The sequence below is a fragment of the Chelon labrosus genome, assembly GCF_963514085.1.
Source record: "Chelon labrosus genome assembly, chromosome: 21".
Taxonomy (NCBI): Eukaryota; Metazoa; Chordata; class Actinopteri; order Mugiliformes; family Mugilidae; genus Chelon; species Chelon labrosus.
The window spans coordinates 2565832-2583057 of record NC_140354.1 but is presented as its reverse complement, the minus strand read 5'-3'; the positions used below and the strand labels follow the sequence as shown (position 1 = coordinate 2583057).

Here is a 17226-nt window from a genome sequence, read left to right as displayed (position 1 = left end):
ATGTTTCATTTTTCCTTTGTACTGTTCGGTGAATAACAGCTGGATATTCTGATTGACGCACAAACATAGAAAGTAGCTGACGTGTTTGGGTGTGTATGAGGTGAATGATGAGAATCCTCTCTGTTCTTTCTCACTTGGTCTCCTTTCATCCAGCACACAGTGGGGGCCGGCTCTCCTGTGATCTCAACGTCAAGGCGAAGTTTGTTTCCAGCCACCACGGTAATGGTGTTCTTGTTGCCAGTGCTGCTGGTGTCCAGGTGGATTTTGGGAGGGTCTTTCATTGTAGATATTACATGAGCAGATGGAAAAAAATATAATCATTTTGTCTCAAAGTTGCTATGAATCAACATTAAATTGAATACTTGATGTGACTTGAGCCAATTTGTTTTGTCATTGACAATATATAAATAAAATTGAATTGAATATACTGGAGTATGTTTGTGAGTAATGACAAACAAGGCTTTCAAGAGAGCCACTAACATTTTCAACATTTAAGTCAATTTCTTGTCAGATCCTTTGACCACATCAATTCAATATACTATATATATTTTTTTTATCCATTCAGACAGGGGCATCATCTGTCACTGATGCATTTCATGAGCAGACCACTCAATTTTAAAGAGGGAGTAGTTCAAAGAACAACTTAACAGCAGATAAAAATCAGTTTGTTCTTGACTTCTAGTGACCTAACTTAACACCTTGCTGCAGCGTCTGGTTACAAGTAGAGCCAAACACACTACATATGCAGTTTACCCGAATGGGTTGTCAGAGGCTTGAAACGTTTTACCTTAACATTAGGTATCCAGTGTTTGCAGTGTGTCTGCAGTATGACATGTGTCTTAATACAGTGTTTTTCTGCATTAAAGACACTATATGCGGATACGTCCTTACTCTGAATTCCACAAAATTATATTTAAAATCCTCTCCATTAGCAAGTTCAATAGAGTATAAAATAAACTAAGAACGTTCATTATATTGGCACCAGGTGCCCTGCTGATTGAACTTTTAAATCAGTACTAATCATATGCCAGCACATTTGCATAGGTGTTACATCTAATGTTATGTAAGACAGCAAATAATATATATATCTTTCCAAGAGATAACGCTTACCTTGTCGGGGAACATAGTCAATCTTGATTTCTGAGGAGAAAAATATGCAAATAAGTTTCGTTCAAAATGTTAACATCCTTTGTCTACATGCAGAAAAGTGTCAGATGCTTCCTATTTTGGTTTGCTCATCGCTCCCACCCAGGAAGTTGAGTTTTGCAGAGAGAGAAAGTGCATAGCCATCAGGGACGAAGGTATAATCTCCAGCGTCTGAGGGCTTCACGTCATCAATCGTGAGCTTGTGGGTCCTGGGGACATGTTACCAGATGTTACCAAGGAGACAACACTCGTTATGACCTGCAATTATGCAAAGGATGGTTGCCCTAGCAACATACTCCATGAGGCAGTACCGCAGAGTGAGAAACATACTAAATGGCTTTCACCTTGTGTGACCGCTGTCGCTTTGGCATATCTCCTACCATGGGCCGCTCTGATGGAAGGATTACTGAGAGAAAGCCCAGGCCTTCAGGGTGTGTATGCTGTATGTGAGTGTGTGTTTAGAGGTTAGAGCTTTACAGATTGAAGCCTATCCAAAAAAATGGGCTGAAAAACCTTAGGTAATAGTTTGCCAAGCCATGTGGCAGACAGTGCTTATTGTCAAAGCTGTGTGATTTTGTGAGTGTGTTTGAATGTGTGGTTAAGATGGAGAGCTAGAAACTACAGCTTCTCAGATTAAAAGCCACAATACCTTCCAATATGCGTCATTTTGATGCGATCGCTGGCCTGGACTTCCACGCCGTCCTTGAACCATTTCCCCGTCACTTTTTCATCAGACACTTCACACTTGAATACAGCCTGTTCGGCTGACTTCACTGTCAGGTCAGCTATACTCTGTAGAACCTCCAGCTCCTTATCTGTTGAAAAAAACGTTATTTAGACTTTGAGTTGCTTTTGACTAATTTGATTCATTATACTGCGATGCTAAATTAACCCTGGCCACCTGATTCGCGACAAATATGACTGGCCTGTCTACTCCGTTTTCTGTATTCCTATCCTTCAACTCAAAAGGAAGGACAGACATTTTCTCACACTATAATCAATTTAAGAGACTTGTCTGGCTTCCAAGACAGCCTGATATGTGAAGCCTGATATCAATTTTGGAGGTGTAAAAGAAAATTAGTATGACGAATAGTGTGATGAACCGCTGATACAAGGGATTAATGAAGTAATGTTAATTACAACTTGAGTAATGACTAATTTATTGCTTTTCATGCTTGTCAGGATGGAAAACATCAACATATGCTGATTACATTTTCTTTAAATTCCTAACTGAAATGTGTGTTAGTAAACTTTAAACAGCACCTGATCACAGATGGGTTACTGTTTTGTAGATTTCTCTGTTTTTTGGGTTTGGGTGGTAGTTTTACAAATGCTGTTAATAACATATATAACAATATAATAGAGGAAAAAGTACCTTCAACCTCAAGTTCTGCCTTTGACTCTCCACCGTTAGTGAAGGCATAGTACATCCCAATATCCTCTTTAGTTGCTTCATTTATGATCAAAATGTGCCTCTTCCCATCCTTTTTAAACCTGTACTTTGAACCTGCCGTTTCCCTGTTCAGCTCAACTCCGTCTTTCATCCTGTGGAGAGAGAGACACACACACACGTACATACATCAGAGACACTTCAACACAGAGAAGAGAGGAAGAGTTGCTGACTGACATGACGGCAATCTTCTGCATGGCTGAAGCCTTCTGGGAGCACAAGGTTTTGGCACAGTTGTGCGAAAGGTGAGCATTTTTTCAAAAATACTTTTTCGTGCTGCATTAACGATTATTGTAAAAATAGTGCTGCGATTTATTTTTTTTTTTTTCTTTTGATAAAGTCATCTATTATAAAAATGCAGCAGTAATATTCCACAGGGGGGAAAATTGTGTTTGCTGTCACCTTGATATAATTTTGTCTGGATATGTAAAATCTTGTCAGTGGCATCACCAAGTCCTGCTCATAAAACGTGCTTAGACATTTTCCCTGCTGACAGCCCAGCTGGGATTTCAAGTCTTATAAGTCGTATTATAAGACTGAGTGTTATGTACTGTAACAGTACAAAACCCAAGCTCTGTCTTTGCCCATTTGTCAGACAATTTTTACCACAATGCAAAACACAAGCCACTGGCTGGTTCAGGTTATTTGCATACACGCGTTCTGCTTCCTCAGTTTTTTTGGGGGGTGTTATGTAAAATGTTCCCATCTAGAAAGTAGATTCCAATTCCAATTCCCTTTCAATTACTTTTTGCTGAGAAGACTCTCCAGCCGGGCTGTTATAAAGTACTGGGTGATACAAGTGTTCATATTATTGCATTTTATTATATGTATACCGTTGTTATTTCTTGAACTAAAGATACCTGAAAACATACACATCTTGTTCTACAATAATGATGAACACATAAACTCCCAGGCCTCCTAGCATTTCATCCCTGTGGTCTGTTTATTCATTTAAATTTGTTCAGCAAGTTATGACCCCAGACTAATGAATTGGATTTTCATAATTACTTCATATCAGAGAGAACCAAAGGGTACAATAGCTCACCATTTGACGCTGGCACCTTCCTCGGACACTTCCACTTCAAACTCCACCTTCTCACCCACCACAGTATGAACATCGTCCAGCAGCTTGGTGATGGTGACTGGAGGCTCTGAAGACAAATGGATAGCTCTGAGTCAAGCCTCCTTTAAAACAGCAGAGGGGTACTGAGTCATTAAAGACCTGCTACTACTGTGTTATGTTAATTGCAGACTGTACGCATCTAAATCACTAGAGTAATACTGCCCGGGAACATGAGTGGAGGATAAATGAAGTGTGGCAGATAAATAGATCTGGAAGGTAGCAGTAGTTAAGTGGAGTAATGCGTTTCTACATTGCTTGACAAAACAGCCAATGTGGCAACTGTTGGAGCCTGGGGCTAAATTCTGACACATGCAAATTTTTGGTTTCAGCTTAAATACGGGCTGGCTATACAGTCCAAGTCAAGCACAGTTAAGAAGAAATCTAGCTTGCTGAAAAGAGCAGCTGGTATGGGTGGGTATGTTTTCCTGTCGGCTATACAGTAGCTTCTGTCTCATTATTGACTTGAAGTAATCTGTAATAAACTAAAGCCTAACTAATTCGAATGTTGAAAAATTAGTGATTATGGCTTTCAGCCATAATGTCCAGTCCTGATATTTACAGCTTTAGTTCTATCTGAAGGTAAATATACATCTACCTATAGTTCTTTCCTCCTTTATTGGTGGGTGGTAGATAGCATGTATATTAGTGTCAATTAGCAAAAACAAGGAACGTGTGCAAGCCTTCTTTTGGATTTGAATAATCGCACAATATACTTATCAAAGCCACTGAACACACCCGTGTTGTAGAGATGGAAGCTACCTCCAGTCTCCTGAGATGCCGGGAGTCACGTTGTCTAACCACATGGCGAGATGCTTGATGCTCTGCTAGCTTCGACTATTTGTCATCGTCAGCATCCAGCCCCCCTCTGGACGTCTCTATTCTATCTACCCTCAGCTGGTAAGCCCACAAACCCTCTGAATCATAGTCACAGCACTACAGAAACATGTACAATTTGACTGCTGGCCTCACAAAAGTTTCGCGAAATGAGTTTGACGTCTTTGGCCAGGGTGTGCCCACATGAACAGTGGGCAATACATTTCCCTGAGGAATAAACTGAGAAAAATAAGGTTTTATGCCAAAGTAGCCCAGTAGATCCTAAGGATAGAGACACACACTGATCAGTGTGTGACTTATGAGCTGTCGCTGCTCAACATTAACTGGGTTAACAATTATTCAACAAGTCTGCTGTCTTCTACTTTATTTTACTTTAATTTTAGTTGTGACACAAATACCTATAATCTAAATGGAAAGACACTAGTTGTCCTCCTAGTCGACGTATAATCTACTAAACAAAAAAAAAAACAGAAAAACCTATGAAATGTGAATTAAAAAGTATAAAAGTAGTCTGGGATTCAATATAGAGTAGAATTTAATATCCTAATATAGTCAATTTTGAGTCCATGGCTACTAGGATTCACTATCAATCAATATGATTTTTACACATCAACGTTCAGAGGAAAAAGATGTTAGACTGAAGGAAAAAGAACCAAAAAAGAAAAAGAAAACAGGAATAATAATAACAGCATCTTAAGTTCAACATCTCTACAGTTGGTACACTGGCTGCTTGGGGCGAGCAAACACGGATATATGACCTGATTTAACGCAAGCTGAAAATGCTTCCTGTCTGAACACATCTTCAGGAGTCAGTCATAATAAACAGTTTACCATTCAGTTACAGGAACCAATCCATAATACTGTCAACTATTCTGTGTAAGAACATAATTTTAGCATGCATCTACACCGTGTTACTTGTTTCACAGAGCTGCTGTATTTGATGGCATGTTTGAGGAAACACATAATTCACCCGAGAATCGCCTCGTACCGCAACACAGCAACGGCCTGTGCATAAGTACTCAGTGTCTTTATTTAAAGCACTGTGACTGCTGGTTTTGACTGGCTGTCATCTACTGAACTCCCCACTGCCCTCACTAATGTCAGGATGAATCAGCAGCAATAGGCACTGATGTAGGTGTTTGCAAACAGCTCCATGGATGATATTTTTGCAGAGACAAACACTCGTCCCCACGCACAGAAACACACACACTGTCGCTACATGAGAGCCGCGTTAGTGATGAAGAGCTTAGCCTCCTGTATGGCAGCAGTGAGCACTCAGTAAAGGATTAATATAGAAGCAGTAGACCCAATTACATCTATTAAAATGTACACTGAGGAGGCAGGACGCACATGGAACAGTTAGTCTGATTATACACTGACATGACATAGATCAATATAATATAATATAATATAATATAATATAATATAATATAATATCCTTTAAAAACACACAAAATATTCAAATTCTAACAACTGTGGTTTAAGACAGTAATCCGTACGCCACAACAACAATGATACATGACAATAAACAAAGCATAAAGATTTCACTCGCCACGTACCCATTAAAAATGAGTGAGCAGACAACAGAGCGCAGCATGTTACAGTGTGACATGAAAGCAGTGAAATAAACAGATGACAAACACAGGCACAAGACGGGAACCGAGCTGTCAGGCCTCTCAGTGCTCAAATGACAGCATTTGCTAAACCGAGCAGAAAAACCTCTCCCCGCTGAAAGAAGGATTCCTCCAAAGACAGTGACTCATATACCTTTGACAAAAACCTCCGTGAAGCACTTCTCCTCCCCAATCACGCACTCGTAAGCTGCGTCATCCGACAGGTTGCACTTGTTGATAGTGAGTGTCCGCTTGTTGCCCACGCTCTCAAACACATACCTGCACACACAGGGAGGTTGGGGGAAGATTACGAGGAGGATAAAGAACAAATGACGAGACAAAGAAATAAAGATTAATGAATAACTGCTTTCAGCAAATTCAGCCACAGTAAGACGCACGAAGGCCTGAGTGACTCACAAGACAAAGCATCCACACATTATTCTATACCTCTTGGGAGCTGGCCAAGCACACGCACGCAAATGTATGCTCCCACACACATACTGTATATTCTTGTTGCTGAGAAAATATGGTGACAAACTGCAAAGGGCTACAGTAATGCGACAGCGTCAAAGTGTCAGATGACGGAATAGATTCCCATGGTTACAAGCTGCAAGCGCTCACATCATCGGACAGCTCAAGGTCTATTAAGCCTAATTTGAATACTGAATGAATAGTTACCAACTGTAGGGGTGACAGTTGTTTGTGTGGGAGTGTTTAGGATTAAAGCACCACAAAATCTGAATGTAGTTTCTGCGGGGCATCAATGTTTGTATGCTTTTCAGAGATGTACTCCACAACTTAAGCATTTAACTCCTGTAACATCGTTGGACAACTTATCAATTTGTGGTGCGTGGATTACCCATAATGCAACTCCCTTGTGTGTGTTACTCTCGCAGCCTTACTTTTTTACAACTCCAGCTTCCTTTCATTTTCAAACTGCAGCTCCAGCTACACAAATTCAAATAAATTGCAGAAGGATCTGGAGAAGTATTAAACGCCTAGGGTTTATCATGATAACAGCGTTTTTATTATCATCTCCCAGGCTTTCTCCAAGTAATAGGCTAACTTAAATGTGAACAGTCTTAAAGAAATCAATTTCTGTTTGTGTCTTTAGTGCACCAAGTATTATGTTTTGTAGTTCTCAGTGTAAAAGGGAAATAGAAAACAAGATTAAACTCATTTTCCATGGCACATGCATCCAGTTTTACCACTGAGAGGAGAAAATAAATCTCAACTGGTCATAATAAGAAATTCCCTTCAATTACATACACATGCAGTTACGGCTTAGCATTGGCTTTGCATCTCGGTCACAGCAGTGGTTTGTTAAAAATGAAACAAAGAGGACCAGAAGCAGGAATATCCTAATCCCAATGGCTTTCAGTCTGTAACCTAAAAGATTTGATTTGTTAGAGCTCAATGGTCACACCGTACAGCCTGGAAAGACCTCCAGGGAGGCTCCGCTCAGGGTAAAATCAAAGTCCCCTCTCCCGTAGTAACTGTCTTAATCATAACAGGAAGAGGGCTGCCTTACTTTCCAAGAACAGCATGAAGACTCTCAAAATAGCAGATGGCGGAGCCACTAAAGAAATACAACTCACAACAGCTGTACCCTCTTCAATAAAACACCAAAAGAATCTTAGAAGGAGGAGGGAAAAGAGGAGGGAAAAGAGCAAAGAGGAGAGCGACACTGCATGCGAAAAAGGCTCAAAACTAACATATATCTACTGTTAGATACAAAAGATAGTCACAGAGTATTTGAAATTAACCCTTCATAGAGTAGTCTTTGAATCTAATGGCTGAACTGCACATTCCTGAACAGATAGTTTTGATATGAACAATGGAGAAAAAATGAATGTCATATGTGAAAAGGACTATTTGCAGCTATGAATCAATAATTATCATCAACCAGTTCTGCACTTTCCCTCAGCTACATGGAGCACCCAGTCTCAGCTCATTGTTTTCCGGCCTACAACTTCACTGTTTAGTTTTCTTTCAGCACTCTTGACAACCTAATTTCCTGCAGCAGCTGTAGCTGGAGATTTTCAGTAAAACACAGTGTACCCTACCTCTCCAGCAGCAAGCAGCAGTCAGACAGTGATCAACTAAGTGGTTCAATACTGGAGTCTCTGAAGACTGAAACAGAGCTAAAAAGTGAGTGAAGTGGACTTACTCTTGCTACCTGGTTTATCCATTCTATCTTAACCCACTCTCCCTCTTTGTGCCTTGTTTGTTTTTTAGGTTGAGTCAGCCGTAAATCTCAAAAACCTACATCTTTTTTTTTCTACAATTTATTACAGCATCGATGTACTGTTAAAGTCTGTATGAAATCAAATTTGATATTTAAGTGTTCTTTTATGAATGCACTTTATATCACTTTTTCACCTGTATCTGGCCCAAAAAAAAAAAAAAAATGTAAAAGGTATTATTAATAGAAGTTTAGACTGTCATGTCCCGGAAAAACATTTATAAATGTTAGGGTTAGGGTTCCTAAAGGATGTACACTAATTCTGCATCCAAAGAAACACTTCCTTGAATTTCATGCCCCTCTCCCCGTGTCTCTCCGTTGCATAGACTGTATATAAATATGGACAATTCTTCCCCACTTCCTTGCATAGAAACACTAGTTTCCCCAAGGATATGAAAGGAGCCATCTTGTAAGTTTGGAGCCAGAGTCTGCGCAGTACGGTCCAAGAGTGGGGAGTGAAAAAAGATGGACAATCCCTCCCACCAATCCAACCCACTGATTCTGAACAGCGTGAATGAAGCTCAGGCATGGCAGCTGACATATTGGTTTCAAGAGACCAATATCTCTCAGATAATCCAAATATGGGTATGTGGGTGGAACGTTGGTGAGGGCTGGGGTGGACTGTATTACATCTGGCTGTTAAAAACACCTACTCAACTCGTTCCGGCCACCAAGCTAGGCTAAGTGTTACTCTCTGGTGCTATCAGCTGGCTAACACAGCACTACAGTGAATCGCTCCCGTTTGGCAGCTAGCAGTCACAGCACTGCTCAAAGTTCTCTACTAAATTAACCCAAAACTATTAGTTTAATAGTCTTAAAAATAGATTATACTACGCAAGTTTAAAATCACTATCTTTATATATAGCTTATATTATTGTGGTACATTGGTTAAATAGCAGTAAGACTGCTATTATAAAAGGACTTTGGCTGGAGTTCAATGAATCAGTTAATATTTACATAATATACATACTACTAAAGAAGCAACTTCACATTTAAACTTAAACTTCCATATTCAGGAAAACATCCATACTGAAAGTACGACTTTTGGAATGGAATAAGAAATCAATGATCAAGTGATGGCTTAAAAATTGTCCACTGCAGAGATGGGAAGTCCTGTTAGGAGTCTAGTTCATTTTCTCATGTTGAACATCCACTGTAGCCTGTCTGGATCAACTAGAGGAAAACTATACAGAGACAAATACACATGTTAAGTAATATGTTTTGTTCATGAAGATAATACTTATTGCATGCGTATCTGATAATCAGAGGACCGAGTACACTCTGTATTAATAAATGCTACGCTACTTTATACAATTTCTTCTGACATAGAGGAATATATCAACGATTATAATCTATCAGTTGCTGGAGTGAACTACTTGTAAAATATGAGTTTTATACATAATATTTTGGTTCCTTGATTGTCACAGTTACCGTTTAACTTCAGCGACTAACATTTCAGCATCTAGACTAACATTATGTCTGGATATATGCTGTAATGTGATATTAAAACTTTAAACTGAGCACACCTCAAAACTTTTTATTTAACCGGATGAAGATTGTCATTACATTGTCCGTTACATTGATCGTATGGAAAAAGTAACGAGACATAAATGTTACCTACTTTACATGGTGGATTAATATTTCCCAACACTGAAGCTGACCAATCAGGGCAGACTGGGCTCTTTTGGAGGTGATAGCATCCCTAGCTTGTTTTTCACCGGGGAGATGCAAAATATGTGGCAACAAATTGCACTGTTTTAATGGGGACTTTAAGGGTCATGGTTTAAATGTTGTCACCTTTATACTACATCTTCATCTTGAGCCACTTTTTCTTAGCTACCCTTGTCTATTTTTCACCAAGCCCCATGTTAGCAATGTCATCAAATGACAGCATTTATTAAACTAAGTAAAATAGTTTGTTCTTTCTACATTATGTTCCACTACACAAACAAAACACACAGACACAAACACAGGAGAGGGGCTCACTTGGCCGATGGTTTGATTTCCTGTCCATTTTTGAGCCACGTGACAGGAACGTTGGGGTCAGCCACTTCCACAGTGAGCTGGATCTTCTTGCCCTTGTCCACTGAGTAGGCTGCATCCAGCTTGGTCAGGAAAGCTAACAAGAAAGTATTCTGTTAGTTCAACCACTGCTTTAACATCCAAATAATCCATAAGTGTCAAACAGCAGCTAACATATGCTACCACAAACTTCTCTCCTGGGGCCTTTTTAACGCTGCTGGTATTAACAGCATACTGCATTTGAGAGGTCTTGTTTCTTGCCTGCCGTCTCCCTCGAAGTGCACAGTCTGCTTTGTGCCTTTTAACCACCCTCCTGTCTCTTTCCTCCCTCCTCACCATCACTTTTCTTGGACTCCATCTTCATCTTCTTCAGCCTCTTCAGCATGCCTCTCAGGTCTGTGATGCCGTACTGAAAAGCAATTTTCTCGTAGTCACAGGGCCTAGCATCCTTTAAAATTTCCCAAACATCCACTTCTTCTTTTGGCCCTTGTTGTTTCTTCTCCCTGGTTGAGATTATAACCATAATGCAAACCAAATTAAAGACTGTCGAGGATAGAAGATAGAAGATGCATTTTTGAAAATGTAAATTGTCTTACCTCTTTTTGAGCAGTGCACTGAAGTCTAGTTCACCAGCATCCTCACCAGCATCTCCGCTGGAGTTAAAAAAGAAAAGGTTTGAGGTTTACTGTGGCATGTTTTTAACAACATTGTATTTGCAACATTCAATAACCCCCCCCCACACACACACACACACACACATTACATTACATGTCCTAAACTGAAGTGACAAACAAAAAGCCCAATAGACAAACAACATGTAAACAACATATATGACATAAGCAAGCTATAACATCATAAACAATGTACACATTACAGGAAGCACATTCTAGTAGCTGTGGCTCAAAAAACATTCCACTGACTCTAAGAGTGATGAAGAATTTTTTACATGATGACTGAATTACAATCACGGAAGTTATGAAGTGAAGTATGAAGTATGACTATAGTGATGTTAGCACTGGTGTGGCCTAAGGGGATTTTAAATGCAAGACTGTGACATAGCCATCAGTGCGCTCCAGATTTGATTAAAAAAGGCAGTCTCATGCAGAACAATATGTTGAGAATATTCTATGGTTCGACTTCCCTGCATAAAACACTTTATTACCCCTCACGTTCACATTTGCAAGTATAAAGTGATGGGAAGAATGTCACGTGGTGTTGAGTCATCAGTCATCCTCTTGTGCTCAACAAGGTGACAAGTACTGTGTGTGGCACACGCCAATAAATGTCTACAGGATCGAGTGCTTGTTGTTTTCCACCGTGAATGGTTCTGGCAGCTCCTTCACAGTGTAGAGTGTGTTTTCCTGGTGTGGTTGAGGCTCATTGAACCCCACAGAGAGCAAGATAAATGCCAATAAATGCGAAGTCATTCTGGGCGATCATTCTCGTCCTATGGATGAGCAGTTCATCCAAGGATAACATCCATCCACGTTATCCCCGCCATCCCGACGGGAGTGGATTCTCCCAGGGCAATAATGTTCTCATTCAAGGGGCACACACGACCACCAGATGGTTGGGTGAGCATGTAAACAATGTTAGCTGTGAACTGTGGCCACAACAGTTCCAAAATTTCAACCTACTTGAGTGCTTTTGAAAGATTCTGCAGCACTGCGACAGATAGCAACCAAAAGCCACGGCACTACAGGGTGTTTTGATGCTAAGTTTGTTTAAACGCTTTTTTTCCCCAAAAAACCTATACTGTAAGTTCACATGAAAATGAAGGTGAGGTGATAACTGGGATGAGTTCCCCTCGATGGTTTGAATGCAAACCCCCTCATTTGACTCTGTGATGCATTAACTGTAAGCCTTCAAATGAAAGAAGTCTAGCCACTTTGACTTCCATGGCAGGTGGAGTTCTTTATTTCTTTTTACTGCATCTCATATCAGTGTAATATCGACATTCAGTCGAAATACTGACATGCATATATAATGTATAGATAGATAGATAGATAGATAGATAGATAGATGGGAAATTTCACAACAACTGTATGTTTCCTTGTCAAGAATTAACACAATATGGTATAATAAGAATGCAAGCAGGAAGTGTTTTTTTTAAAGGCTGTCAAAACACTCCCAGACTGCAGTGTCAACATACAGCGTGTACTGCGCACATTTTTTCCCTCCCTTTGAAGCGCTTTAAGCTGACCAACCAGTCAGTGAAGACACAACATGAAGAAGAAAAAAAAAAATAACCTGATATGCCTCGGGCAGAAAATAATGAGTGAACAGAAGTGAGCATCCCAAAAGAACGCAGTCAGACCTCCTGTATCCGGCTGTGATACTGTAACACGTGTTAAGAGAAAGAGACGGATGAGCCTCCTATAGGAAATAGGCTCCTCCATACTTACCTTCTGGAGCCTGAGCTGCATGACCTCCAAATAACAAGGTGTTTAACACGCTCATACATTATCTCTCCAGCTACACGTTTGAGTTTTAACCAACTTTTCACTTTTCATTTATCACACCCACCTCTCTCCTTCACCCTCTCTCTCCCTCATATCAGCATTCTGCAAATAAGCACGCAGACATCCTGTCTAAACCACAATGTGATGCTGCCTTTTTCCATGTTGCATTTCTCATCTTACCTGCGCCTTTCGGCTTGAGCTCTAATGAGGGGAGGAAATTATATTTTTAAACACAGATTACACATATGGGGACTCGAGGTGTCAGCACGGAGGTGTCGGCTGAGCTCCTATCACACAGCACACATACGTACAGTGTACAGGTTGCAAACAACTGAAATAAAAAAGCCATTAAAAAAAAGCTACCCAGTCATGAGATACATACATAGACACTTCACACGGGCAGAGACAGAAATAGACAGCGAGGGGAACAGTTACATATAAAAAAAGAAAAAATCCCCTCAGAGACTGTTACTGAGACATGTGACGAAATACATAAAATCGTAAACCACGAGGGGCTCCAGGTGAAGTAAAACACCAATGCAGCAGACGCAGTGAGACGTGACAAAAAGGGAGAGATGGCAGACAGACTGACTCGCACAAAGTCTGCTTCAAGAGAGGGATAGACAGAGGCATGGGCAGAGACTCTCGTTGAGACTGACAGATGCCCAGAGGCAGCGATCTACAGAGGAGCATATGGGAGACAGTGTGACGGGTGACATGTTGAGTAGACCCTTGCCGACACTGACACTCACGATCGCTTAAATGCCTCCAAGATGTTGTCCTGCTGGTCCTCTTGTACAGCTGAAACCAGACAGAAGGGGAAAGGCTGGTGAGAGCTCAGCTAGGTTAATTCATTACACAGCGGAAGGAATAATGGAGTGATGACCTCGCTAGGCCACTAAATGATAGGACCTAATGTGTATCGCACTCACTGAGTTATTGGCTGACAAAGCCAGTTACATAGTAATAGTGGATACCCTAAATGGAAGATGACAATAATGTGATTAAGTGTCTGTCTCCGGACCAACCCTGCACGGAGACTTCGAATGTGCAGCTGTCGCACTTGTCTTTGGAGGTGACCTCGCAACGGTAGCCACCTGCGTCTCCATCCACTACTTTGATGATGCTCATCTCGTAAGTGTAGATCTGACAGAGAGAGAGAGGGGGGATGATATGCTAGTAAGACACGCAATTATATGAGCACCCAAGCACACACACATAGCACGTGCACAGATATGCAGTACGTGCTTAAAAACACATGCCAGAATATGCAGACAACAGACAACACAGCTGGAACGATATTGGTCTGCAGATAAAACCATCAGGACAATACCATGAAAAGGTACTTGGTTTGCATAGCACTCACTGGACTTGGTTAAATTAAACATTTATCGTTTCCTCCAAACGCTGCACAGACTTTTATGCAAAGTGGAACATCTCAGGTTTTTCCTCAGCATATTCCTTGAGCAAGAAAGAGTGGTGTAAAAGACGTTACGGTAACTGTGAACAAGCCTATCATCCTGCTGTCATGATGTTCATTTCAAGATGAAAAGGCACGATAGACACGTGTAGTCTAAAGTTTCCTTTAGTTGCATCCTTTACTTGTGCAAGAGTTATTGGTAGCTCACGTGTATAAAACTACTTTTGTGAAAAAGTAAAGGAAACATTTGTTTGATCAATTTGATCTGGAATGTGGCATTCTAAAATCTATTATTTTAATTGCACGATTAATTTGTTCAGTTACTCATTTATCCTGTTTTATCATGTTCTGTAATTATTCTCTTATTTAAGTCCAATCATTAATTAAGTCCAATCATCCTAATTCGTTTTGTCTGAATTCTACACGGGGATGGATGCATTTATCAACAATTTAATACAGAACACAGGTAGACCCATATTCTGATCAGCACTGAGTCTGGATACATGCTATAACATAATTAAGCAGTGAACAATTCAATCAAATATAAACAGCTTAGTTGAATAAACTGTTCAGTTGGGGGTTGGCACCTTAAAACAAGATTAAAATATCACACACGTTAGTCTGTAGTGGTACTGGAGGTGACACAGACCTGTGCTTAACTTGATTTGAGATAAATGATAACAGGAGGTTAACATTCTTTTAGTAACAATGCTGACATGTTGAAGATTAGCTGGTAGTATTTACAAAGGTAGTTTGTTAGCTTACTATTACTAACTAATTAGCATCTAACACACAGCTGACTTTGATGTGAATGGAAATTCTGACTCAGTGATGGTAAAGTGATCTTTCATTCATTAGAATTCATCCACATTCTATCAACCTATCAAACTGTTGAGATGTTAAAGGCTGAAACACGATCTGACTTTCTCTAAATTCCACTCTGGACCAAAGTGTACAACCAACCCTTCAACACGTCTGTGTAGCAATGCATGCCCAAAGGTCACTTTAACACACACATAATAAATGTGTACCTTGGTGTTCCTGTCATAGGTCTCTTTGAACTGCAGGTGTTTTCCAGCTTTGCTACTCAGGTCAAGCCACTTCCCTTTCAGCCATTTCATGGCCGGCTTCCTCAGCAGGTTTGAGGAGTCCACTTTCGCCACAAACGTGATGTCCTTGCCTGCCAGGAACAAAGATGAAACACACTGATTAATTAAAGCAGATGAACTGTCTGTGTCCCGACTGGGATTTAGCTTTAAGTGGCCTTGCCTTTCATTTTAGATATAATTCAGGGCTTTTATGGGCCAGTCATTTTGCCAGACCTTTTGTTGCTGTGACACTCTCTGGCTTCTCCACAAACAGGCCGGTCAACTCGGACAGCTGAGGACCCTCCCCTGGAGCATGTTCTGTGAAGGGTGTTGGATGAATTGGTCAGAGAGGTAAAATTAAAACAAGCAAGACATGATCTTGGCACCACTGTGATGAAGACATAGACTGTAGACAACAGGGGACAAGGTGACCAAGCAAACCACCAAACTGTCATCCTTAAAATGGAAGTTCTATTTGATGATCATTTGGGAAATTGTAATTATCACCATTTAACCACTAAATTCCATCCTCTAAGCTAAGGAAGTTGATACCTTTAGTGGGTCCTATTTAGCACTGAAGCTGAGCAACAGTCTCTCCATGAGGCAAAATCATTCAGCGTGTTTGTGTTATGCTTTTGTTGTTACATTGCATATGCCATTTGGGACCCTTTGACAAATGACAGGCGACCAAGGAGCCCTCTGAAACAGCCTGGCCAACGGGGAATAAAGAAATTCCTCAGATCACCTCTGAAGACATCATATTAGGGTTGACTCTCTGCAATCATCTGCCACCCTGACAGAACATAAGCTGAAGCTGTACAGTCTTATCTTGGCAATAAAAAATGAGCTGCTCTTTTATCCGCTTGCTTGTTTCTTTTGCAAGTAAATTGATGTAACCTTTGTAAGGCGTTTGCTTGTCAGTTGATATGCTTTACAGAGACGCTAACATATTCATTTTTCTTACCATCAGGAGGCAACTCTGCATTGGAGGGGGGAAAAAAGAAAGAGAGAGCGAGGAACACGTCAGTCTGTACGGTATATGTGCTGTGCTGTTAAACACAGGCGTTAATTGGCCCAATGATAACCTTGACTTCAGGTGAGGAACACTCACACATTAAATCAACGTGCTCTCACACTCCAAAAAACACATCTTTCTTCCTCTGACTCTAATTAACAAATCCATTTTTTTTTTCTCTTCAAAAGAACCCACAACTGTTAATAAGTTACACAAATCATTTTCAAAAGTCACTTTAAACTGCGCTGAAGTTAGGACGTTAACTTCACATAATCTATATAAATTGTCTTGTTTCTGTCATGTTTGCAGTCAGACATACTGTAAGTTGTAGAGGATAAGAATGTTTAAAGACAAGCAACACGATAAAAGCACATTGGACCACCAATCAAGTAGAGTGAGTGGGACCCTCTGTGAACATCCATTGGACGAGACCAGTTGCTGAGAGAATGGATCCAGGGTCATGTGTCAGTTAAGGTCATGCGCCTCCATAAATTCAGAGAACCGCGCTGTCGGCGCCTCTTCCTCTCTCTGCTTTTATGGGCTCAGTTAATTTGATCTTTTAATCAAAAGTACCCCCGAGGACAGATCCAAGTTCAGATGTTCAGGATGATTTAAGAGGTTTCAGTTAGAATGCTAAGTGGGTAAAACTGATCCTGGAATGGAACCCAGGGGACACTTTTGAATGTTTACACTCATACACTGTTACATCAGAGACTTGCTGTGTTGGGAAGGGGTTTCCAAGTTAAATTAAATGCTTGGCTTTGGAAACGTGAGTTCTAAATTTTGGACAAATGCCCTCTGGGGCTAT

At 40.5% G+C, this 17226-nt stretch overlaps 1 protein-coding gene across 1 annotated transcript in view; it reads right to left on the bottom strand.

Annotated features, from left to right (window-relative positions):
- Positions 1-17226, bottom strand: part of mybpc2a (myosin binding protein Ca) — a gene marked incomplete at its 5' end in the record, with an annotated part of 44727 nt that overhangs the window by 8696 nt on the left and 18805 nt on the right. The window contains 14 exons of the mRNA XM_084570006.1: positions 135-274; positions 1111-1140; positions 1249-1355; positions 1796-1961; positions 2522-2691; positions 3642-3747; positions 6321-6445; positions 10398-10530; positions 10770-10936; positions 11030-11086; positions 13648-13696; positions 13924-14041; positions 15347-15495; positions 15638-15721. Coding sequence (XP_084426132.1) covers positions 135-274; positions 1111-1140; positions 1249-1355; positions 1796-1961; positions 2522-2691; positions 3642-3747; positions 6321-6445; positions 10398-10530; positions 10770-10936; positions 11030-11086; positions 13648-13696; positions 13924-14041; positions 15347-15495; positions 15638-15721 — 1601 coding nt within the window. The remainder of the gene's footprint in view (positions 1-134; positions 275-1110; positions 1141-1248; positions 1356-1795; positions 1962-2521; positions 2692-3641; positions 3748-6320; positions 6446-10397; positions 10531-10769; positions 10937-11029; positions 11087-13647; positions 13697-13923; positions 14042-15346; positions 15496-15637; positions 15722-17226) is intronic.